This window comes from Colius striatus, chromosome 14 (genome assembly GCF_028858725.1).
Source record: "Colius striatus isolate bColStr4 chromosome 14, bColStr4.1.hap1, whole genome shotgun sequence".
Classification (NCBI taxonomy): domain Eukaryota; kingdom Metazoa; phylum Chordata; class Aves; order Coliiformes; family Coliidae; genus Colius; species Colius striatus.
Genome location: NC_084772.1, coordinates 21,343,130 through 21,353,070, shown reverse-complemented (window position 1 = coordinate 21,353,070; position 9,941 = coordinate 21,343,130). Strand labels below are relative to the sequence as shown.

At 62.1% G+C, this 9,941-nt stretch overlaps 1 protein-coding gene across 5 annotated transcripts in view; it reads left to right on the top strand.

The window, feature by feature from the left end:
* The first annotated feature begins 3,465 nt into the window (after positions 1–3,465).
* CBFA2T3 (CBFA2/RUNX1 partner transcriptional co-repressor 3) overlaps positions 3,466–9,941 on the top strand; it is a 29,084-nt gene continuing 22,608 nt past the window's right edge. For 2 of the 5 annotated variants that reach the window (XM_062007862.1, XM_062007858.1), the window contains exon 1: positions 3,467–3,731. In XM_062007862.1, the coding sequence (XP_061863846.1) occupies positions 3,674–3,731 (58 nt within the window). In that variant the 5' untranslated portion in view covers positions 3,467–3,673. Of the gene's footprint in view, positions 3,732–9,941 lie in introns of all 5 variants that reach the window. The other 3 variants (XM_062007864.1, XM_062007860.1, XM_062007859.1) reach the window with 2 other exon arrangements.

Below are 9,941 nucleotides of genomic sequence, written 5' to 3'. Positions count from 1 at the left end.
GTGCAGAGCCCAACACCCCGGCTGGGGACGGCTGCGCGTCCCGACGGCTGGCGACGGCCGTTCTGCTCCTCTGTCCCCCTCCCCTCTCTCTCCCTTTCTGAAAATTGATAATTAACCTTTTGTCCATGGGGCTGTTGTGTTTATTTGGTGCAGGCGGCTGCAGGGCGCTGATATGGAAATCGCAGCCGGCAGGCAGCTCCCCGTCCTCCCTGCAATCTGCAGCCTCGCACAGCCGTTGGGCAGAGATAAGCAGGTGCTTATTCACAGCCCTGCAGCTGCCTGCGAGGGCAGCCCTACCTGATCACTCCAATCTCAGTGAAAAACTACTTGAGGTTAGGCTACCGCGATGGAGAGAGCCGATAGGGACTGCGCCAGACACTTCCCCCGGCTCCCCGGCTTCGCCCGCGCCTCCTGCCTCCCCCTGCCCGCGTCCTCTCTGCTCCCTCCGGCTCCCGCCTCTGTCTTCCCTCTTATCTCCCTCTCCACATCCCTTTGATTTCTCTCTCTCTTTTTTTCCCCCTTTCTTTCTTAAAGCATTCCTCTTTGTGTTTCACGGGAGCTCTCTGCGGCTCCCGCCTCGGCCGCCGCTCTCCTCCCCATCCCCGCGCCTTTGCTCCCGCATTCGCATTTCCCTGAGGTGCAGGAAGGCAGGTTTGGACGTGGTTTGTATAAAAACCCCCATCCCATCCCATCCACACACGTGTGGCCAACCCGGGAGCCCGCTTTGAGGGGCGATGGGCTCGTTCTGGCTCCAGCAGCTGCCGGCGATGCTTTGCTCCCGGCTTGTTGCTGCCACCTCCGTCCACCTCGGGTTTGCCCCTGGCCGCAGGGCTCCCAAACAGCAAAGGGACGGCAGCGGGAGGTGTGGGCAGGGGCAGCCCGTGGGGCGCAGCGGGCACCCGTGGGGGCATTCCCTGGTGCCGGGGGACGGAGCCGTGGCGAGCACGGGGCTGCCGTGGCCCCGGGAAGCGCGGAGGCGGGTGGCCGCTGCCCCCCGGGGCTTGCTGCCTTCCTGACACCTTCTTGCTCGGGTGTGGGGGCGGTGGGAGCTCGGCCCGCTTCTCCTTTAGCGGTGCGGGGAGGAAGTTTCTGCTTGGTAGTGAGAATACGGCTGTGACTCAAAGGGAAACCGCCTGCGAGCCCCGGCAGCCTCCCCCGGGGGTGGGCGGAAGGGGGCTCACCTGCACCGGGCAGACCCCGGAATCCCGGGGGATGTCCCCACGCCAGGGCAGACCCCGAGACCTCAGGGGTCCCCCCGCAAGGCGCGGCAGACCCCGGGACCCCAGGGGTTGTCCCCAGGCCGGGGCATTCCCGGGGCCGCGGGAGCCCGCAGCTGCCCGGGCAGGTGCTCTCCTCTGTGCCTGCGGACAGACCTCTCCCGCTGCAGGTGACGTGGGGGACACGGGGTCGCAACTGGGTGGGATTTTCCTGGCCGGCCCTCAAACCCTCTGGTTTTGACTCGCTGCCCCGGGACACTCCTCATGAGTGGCTGCTGCCATTTGTTGCTCTGTACATTTTCCATCTCCCATTGCATGTGAGCCTGACCCTCACTGCACAGCAGCTTGGCAGCACCCCAGGCCAGCAATGCTGAGCCCAGCTGGGCCCGTGGCTGCCTGTCCTGCCAGAAATACAAGGGGAAAAGGTGAGGGCACGAAACACAGATGGAAACCCTCCAGCTCGGCAGGAGAGGCAGCTGGGAGCCATGGCTGCCCTCCCCTTCCCGCAGCCACGTGCTGCCAAAACCTCTGCCAGGCTGCTCCACCCTCACCAGCGGGACACGGGCATCTCCAGGGCAGGTGGGAGGGAGCTGGGACTCCCAGCACTGTGGGGATGCAGGTCCAATGTAGAGGCATCCCCCCTGGAGCTTGCAGCCTGGCTGGATGCCCTCCGTCTTGTCTGGGTTGGGACTGTGGTTTGTAGCCGTGTGGCCTTTTCCCCTGGGTGCATCAGCCCCATGCAGGGGCTTCCCCTCATCTTTCTGTAGCACCCAGCTCACATTTGCCATCCCTTGGGACCCTGGGCTGCACCCAGAGGACAGAGATGCTGCAAACCCTGCTGATGACACCCCGCTTCACCCCACCCTGCCCGGCAGCCTGCGCTCCTGCAGCACAGCCCCCCAGCATCTCCTCGCTCTGGGACCCTTTCCCCCACTTACACCCCACTGTCCCTTCCCCTCCCCACCTCCCCGGAGCCCCAGAGAGAGCTCGAAGCGGGGAGCCCCGGGTACCATCTGCGGGAGCCCAGGTGGCCGCCGAGACGTGCCATCTGCTCAGCCACCTTCGGGGACTGTGCAGGCGCTGCTGTATTTTTAGGACACGTTTCCTCCCTCCCACCTGCAGCCCGGAGCCGCCTTTCGGTTTTCTAACAAGTTCTTTCTCTGGCTGGTGGCTGTCAGGGAGCCTGGCCCCGTCCCGGGGGTGGGGCTTGGGGGCAGGGATGGGCTGCAAAGGGGGTTCTGTCCCAAACGCCCATCCTATGGCTGTCGCTGGGTGAAGGGGTCAGCGGGTCACAGGGCTGCAGGAAAAGCAATGAGGCCTCGATGCTGCAGCGTGCTGCTTGGTTCGGGCTGCACCATGCTGTGCTGCAGATCTCTGTGTTGCATGGGCCACACTGTGCCAGCTGCACCCACGCTGTCCTGCACTGTGCCATCTTGCATCGTGCCAGCCATGCCATGCTGCGCCACATCATGCTGGCTGTGCCACACTGGACTTGCCAATGCAATGCTGCAACTTGCTGTGCCATGCTGCATGGTTCTGCTGTGTCGTGGTGCACCATGACAGCTGTGCCATGTTGTGCCATGCTGTGTCGTGGTGCACCATGACAGCTGTGCCATGTTGTGCCATGCTGTGTCATGGTGCACCATGACAGCTGTGCCATGTTGTGCCATGCTGTGTCATGGTGCACCATGACAGCTGTGCCATGCCACGCTGCACCATGCTGGTCCTGCCATGCCATGCCATAGTGCACCATGCCACGCCATGCTGCACCATGCTGGTCCTGCCATGCCATAGTGCACCATGCCATGCCACGCTGCACCATGCCGGTCCTGCCATGCCATGCCATAGTGCACCATGCCACGCCATGCTGCACCATGCTGGTCCTGCCATGCCATAGTGCACCATGCCATGCCACGCTGCACCATGCCGGTCCTGCCATGCCATGCCATAGTGCACCATGCCACGCCATGCTGCACCATGCTGGTCCTGCCATGCCATGCCATGCTGCACCATGCTGGTCCTGCCATGCCACGCCGCGTGGCACTTCCCATGCCAAGCTGCACCACAGCGGCTTCTCGCAGTAAGGAAGTGAAGCCGGTGCGAAGGGGAAGTTGTTGGAAAGTCAGACCGGAATGGCTGATAGGGAAGGCAGAGCTGGGCTTGGTCGCAGATGGTTCCTGTTGGGGAAGGACACGGGCGCAGCTGCCCAGCTTCCCCCCCGCCCGCCGCATTATCGCTGCCCAGCAGCTGTTCACCTTCCCCCTCGCCATGGGACACGGCTCTGCTGCCACCCCGGCCCTGGCCGTCACATGAGCGGCCCTCGCCGCGGGGCAGGCGCCGAGAGGGCAGCACACCCCGCCGTGCCCCGCCACAGCTCAGCATCTCCCTCCAGGACACGTGGGAGCAGGCTGGCTGCGAGGCTGGCGGCACCGAGCTGCTGACACGCACCCCTCGGCATGCCCGGGGGACCCCCCAGGCTGGATGGCCACCCCTCCTGGGTCAGCACTGGCCAAGGTAAGGCCGAGGCAGCGGTGGGAGGAAGGTGGGTGGCCGTGGTATGTGACATGTGGTATGTGATATGTGGTATGTGATATGTGCTGTGCCGTGGTGCAAGTGACTCGCTGCAATGCCAAATGCAGCCTTGGGCAGGCAGGTGCTTGCCAAGGGTGGCATGCAGCTGGTGCTATTGGCACATCCCCATGGGGACTGGCCAGGAGGAGCAAGGAGCCAGGGCATGGCTGAGCCCGTGGCAGCAGCACCACGGGGCACCATGGGCTCACCATCAGCAGGACCCGTTTGAAACCCGCTCTGCAATTAGCCTTTCCATAATGAGTAATCAGCCACGGTTATGTTTTATTTACAGGGTTTCGAGCCTCTGTTTACTGGGTGTTTTCGTTCGTTCTCGGGTCATCAGCTCTTGTGCAGCTCAGGAGCGTGTTCCCACGCTCACTCCCTGTCAGTGGCCAGATCCTGCATGCAGCAGGTTTGTGCCTCAGCGGTCAGGATCTGACTCCACAGGCTCTCCAGGCAGACCTGAGGCTCCCTGGAGCTGAGGCATCCCACAGCCCTGTGCTAGAGCATCACCCCTGACACTGACACAGCCACACACAGGGTGAGGGGCACCCCACAGCCCTGCTGAGGGGCTGCAGCAGCTCTGAGGGGGCCAAGGGGGCTGCTGCTGGGCCCATGCCCAGCGCAAGCAGGAAAGAGTCTGCCGGCTGAGTCACCGGCGTTTGTCTGCCCAGAGCGAACAATAACTGGCCCTCTGCCTCACTTCCCCTCACAGACCGCCCTCCCTGCCGCCACCGCGCTCCGGCCGCAGCCCCCCGCCCTCTGCCCCATCCCAGCACCCACCCGTGGGTCAGGGCCGTGGCGAGGACGGGGTTTGGGGTGCACCCTGGGTGCTGCACCCATCTTGCTGTGCCAGTTTGCCTCAGGTGGGAGCTGCACCGGGGGTCCCTGCCCCCACACCTGCAGTATTCAGCACATCCTTGGCGAGGGGCACCCACGGATGTGTCCCCAGGGCCCGGGTGGGCACCGCTGACCTGAGGGCTGCAGCAGCGAGGGCAGCGCTGCAGATTGCTGTGGGCTCACCCAGCTGCCGGTTGGGAGCTTGGCAGGACAAATGTTTATTTTGTTGGCCGAATATCTCTGCAAACTTCCTGATTTGCTTGCGGGCGGCCAGGCAGCGATAGGGCTGGCGAGGCCGTTGCCTGCCCCACGCTCTGTCAGAGCTGTTATCTGCGATGCGCAGCGGGCAGGGAAGAGGTGGAGAAAGGGAAATGAAATACAACAGAGGTGGCACATTTTTTGCTCTTGATAACAAGCCTCGCTTTTAGCCTGGGAACTTGGAAACGATGCAGGTGGCCAGAGACAGCCGCAACGTCCCCCGCTGCCGCGGCGCATCTGGACCTCGTAACGAATGCCAGAGCTCCCAGCCGCGAGGCTGCGGCTCCCCACGGCACGGCACAGCTCAGCACCGGCCTGCACATGGCCAGAGCCTGGCTCTGTGGTGGTTTGGCTCTAGAGAGTTTCTGGAAGCAGCCCCAGGGCTCTGCTCCCTGGGCCAGAGCAAAGGCAGGCTGTGCCATGCCACCTCCCTCTAGATCCCGTTGATTTTTGGAGGGGTGTGAGGTGTTGGAAGTGCATTACAAGCTGATTAAAGCCCCGTTGTTAAGGAGCCCTGTGCAGGCAGTTGCAGGCTGTGGGATGACAAGCAGACAGGTGCCATGATTTGGGTGTGAGAGAGGGAGTGTGAACCTGCTGTTCACCCCAGCAGGAGAGAGGCAGGAAGGGCAGTCAGGCTGCCGTGGTGGGGCTGAGAGATGCTTTTGTCTCACCAGACCTCAGCATCCTCTCAGGAGGCTGAGGGGAGACATGATCACACTCCATAACTCCCTGACAGGAGGATGTAGCGAGGTAGGAGTCAGTCTCTGCTCCCCAGAAATGGACAGGACAAGAGGAAACAGCCTCAAGTTGCCCCAGGGGAGGCTGAGATTGGACCTGAGGCAGAGCTGTTTCCCTGAGAGGGGTGTCAGCCCCTGTGCCAGGCTGCCCAGGGAGCTGGGGGAGTGCCCAGCCCTGGAGGGATCCCAAAGCCGTGGAGCTGAGGTGCTGAGGGCAATGGGTTAGTGAGGGGAGGGCTGGGACTCCAGGAGCTTCAAGGGCTTTTCCAACCAAAATGATTCTATGATTTGAACTCCTGCTGACCCAGGATGAGGCTGGCAGGACTTGCCATTGGCACTCTCACTGGGTGCTGCTCCCATGAGGGTGCCAGCAGCATCTCTGCCCCTCAAAGCACCAGCTCTCAGAGTCAGGGTAGCATGTGGCAGCCTCTGCTTTGAAATCAAAACACTTTCTCAACTCTTTATGGAAAAGAAAAGCTGGAAACCTGTCCCCAAGCAGCCCAGAAAGCTGAAAACACCCAGAGGAATGGTGCAGGATCCCTCAGCCTCTCGGTGTTGAAGCCAAGCCGGTGATTGTTCAGTGCCCGCGGCGCAGGGCGAGGGGGATGATAAGCAGCAGGGGATGGTTTCCCTTTGAATGCCACAGAGCAGGAACGAATCTGTCAGCCAGGAAAACAGGATTTTTGGTTTTGTTCTTTTAATGGAGGATGCCTTTTTCTCCCCCTTTCTCTTTATGGAAGCTGTGTGAAAGCCACAAAGCCCCTGAGCCTCCTTCCCAGTGGGGATAACCTGGGGGGCTGCTCCTTCCAGCCCTTGGCCAAGGAAGCAAAGGCTTAGGGTGGCTGTGGGGTGGGTGGCCCCGAGTCTGGGGACCCCCGTGAGCAGGCACAGGGGGAAGCCAGGCACAAATGAACCCCTTTCTTCAGCAAGGCTGGCGAGTGGCACTTCCTGCCGAGCAGATGTCACCGCGGCGGATGCAGCTGCAGCGGGCGATAGCCGGCGGCCGGGCGAGCTGCCTGCCCCCCTGGCTGGCTCCCCACCAGCCCCTTATCTCCCCCCGCATTCCCCCCTGAATTAACGCGCGGGGAAACGCAGCAGCAGCTCCTGCTGCAAGGAACGTGCCAAGGGAAGAGCGAGGGGGCTGCAGCCTGGCTCGTGGAGCTCGGTCTGGGCTGGATTTAGGAGCTGAGATTTGAGGCCACCGCATCCGTGCAGACAGACAGGGCAGCGGGACCATCCGGGCTCACACTGACCCTTCCCAGCACGGCAGAATCCCCACAGGGACGAACTTGGGAAGAACTTTTTCACCAAGAGGGTTGTTAAATATTGGAATGAGCTGCGCAGGGAGCTGAGGCAGTGCCCAGCCCTGGAGATAATGCAAAGGCGTGGAGCTGAGGTGCTGAGGGCCATGGGTTAGTGCTGGGCTTGGCAGGGTGAGGGGAAGGCTGGGACTGCAGCAGCTTCAAGGGCATTCCCAACCCAAATGGCTGTGATTCTACGATGCTCTGAGCAAACCAGTCCTCATGGAAAATGGGGACCTTGGCAGCGTTGTGGGGCTTTGCATCGCTGCAGCTGCTCATGAGCAACCTGCCCCACACCAAACTCTACTCAGTATTGACACCCAGCCACATGCAGCAAGGAGCACAGAGAGGCAGCCAGCGACGCTCGGCTCCCCAGGAGGGAGCAGCGAATAGAGACTGAGAAACGCAGACGGACAGACAGACTCGTTGTGGGGGGTGAAACAGGAAACCTGCGGCACGCCCGGGGCTGAGCACCGGCACGGCTCGGTGCCTTTTTGCCTCCAGACACTGCTCCTGTGAGAGCTTGGCTGTGGCTGGAGCCCCGGCGTGGTGCGGCTCGGTGCGTGGTGTGGCGTGGCACGGCGGAGGGGCTGCGGGCGCCCACGGGTGCTGCCTGCAGCGGGGCAGGGCTGCGCGGCTCCGGCTCCCGGCTGTGCCGCCGGTGAGTCACCAGCACAGCGAGGGGGAAGGTGTGAGAAACCAACACCGTGGGCTTTTTTAAAAGCCTGAGGCTTAGGAAGGGGGGAACGCAGCCTGAATAGCAATCAGCTCTCACAGGCACGCGGGGAAGCAGCCGGGCTGAGCCACAGCCTCAGCTGGCAGAGCTCCGGGGGGAAGGGGCACAGCCGGCTGGAAGCCCGGCGAGAGGCTGAGTGAGAGCTGCAGGGGGAGAAGTGGCGGGGCAGGAGTGATGGTTTGGCACTCACGGGGTGTGAAAAGGGACCTCAAGACTGTGATGGCTGCAAAAACACAAGTGAGGCACAGGGTTGGGGCTGCACGAGCCGGCAGCACCCACCACATTGCCCCCAGCCCATATGTGCAGCCCCGATAGTGGGTGGGGGTCACATGTGGGGGCAGATACGGGGCCTGGCTGGCGTGTGGGGGTGACCATTTCCTGCCAGGGCTGGTGCCAGTTGCCCTCACTCACCCTCAGTGAGCACCTTATCTGCTGGTATGCACTGTGCCAGGCCCCCTCACCCCCAGGTCCTTCACCCCCAGCAGGTCCCACAGCGGCTGCAGCCTCTCCCAGCGCTCGCTCAGCAGGGATGGAGGACGTCCCTCCTCCCCATGGCCCCATGAGCAGGAATGATGGGTGAGGGCACCCAGACCCTCCCGTGGGACCAGGACAGCCGTGGGGGCAGCAGCAAGTGATGGTGGGGGGAGATGCTGTCTCCTCAAAACAAGGGAGCGTGAGTTGCTGTAACACACAGTGAATCCCACGCCGCGCTGCGCCATCAATCACCGACGTGACCGGCACCGAGGTGTTACGGGACCTTCCATCCTCTCTGCCAGGTGGGAACCTGGCAGGGCCCCATCCTGCCCCAACTCCAGATTTGCTGGGGGACGGATTGCCAGGCCCTGGCCTGGGACAGATCCAGGAGGGCTATCGGGCCCTGGCAGGCGCTTATCTGCCAGCCCGGCCGTTGCTTTCCCACCGCAGCAGAGAGAGGCCACTGGCCCTCTGGAAGTGAGGCTGATCCCATCATCTGCCCCACTGCACCTCGTGCACCCCCTGCACTCCCTGCAGGGGATGTTTGCCCACCAGCACTGACTGGGGGGATTCCAGTCTCCATCCTCATCCGTGTGGTGGGTGCTTGGCTGTGGGGCACTGAGCAGCACCCAGGCAGAGCTGGGCAGGGAGCGGGCTGGGGGTGTGAAGGGGTTAACCCAGGGAAGTTTGCTCACTCTCAGGCAATGATTTAAACCAGACAGAAAGGTTCTGTCATCCATCACGCTAACAGCCAGATCATTGTGTTTTAAAGTGTCTGTAATTGCAGCAATACAGAGACTGGGAGAGAGATAAAGGCTGGGAAGATGCAAATGCAGAGGGGAAGCACCAGCCCCTGCACCCAGCAGGGAGAAACCCAGGGAGCCCTGGGGCTGCTCTGGGCCAGCAGTGTGATGGGGACAGCCGTGGGGACTGCAAGAGGATGGCCCAGGCATCCTCCTGCCTGCCCCAGTTCTCTGTGGCACTGGGTGGGCGCAGGCAGGAGCACCCACAAAAACCGCAGATGCAAACGAAACCAGGGAGAGGTGCAGGGTGCTGAGCGGGTGCTGGACTCACTCTGTTCTACTCAAAACATTACTTTTCTATTACCTTCATCTCATGGCAGACAGCTCCCTCCTTATCCCCCTGCTTAGTGCTAAGTAACACTTGCCTCCTTGTCTCCTCTCTGTCCCTGGATCCCCAGGATGGCGAGCGAAGGACAGCGAGATCCTACCTGAGGCTGCAAGGAGGTGGCCATGGGCACAGGTGCCTGGGCTCTGTCCCGGCAGCCAAGGCCACGTACAGGCAGGCAGGAGGGGAATTATTAACATTCAGACAAGTCCCCACGAATAAAACCAGGGAACACAAATGTTTATTTTCACAGTGGTGAATTATGACTTCAATAGACCGAAATTACAGGCTGCACACACGGAATGGAAACGAGGCAGACCCTGCCACCCAAACTGTGCCGGGGGGGACAGGGACGTGGCTCCCTCCTGCCCACGCTGGCCTCCACGTGCCTGGCTCCATCCCACAAAACCAGGGCTATGCCTTGGGAGGCGCTGCTGGGCAGCTGGTGCTCTGGGATGCCCTGGTGTGTGTGCTGGCAGGGGGTTGTGCTGAATGCGCTGGTGCCACCTATGAAAAACTGAAATGGGGTGGTGGGGCAGCATAGGGGTAGTGGGGCAGATGTGTGTGAGGGTGGATGTTCCTCCCTTGCTGGTGGGACCTGCAAGAGGCTCTTAGAGAAAGGCCCTTGTGTGCTGTGCTGACCAATGTAGGTACAAAAACTTCTGGGGTGAGCACAGAC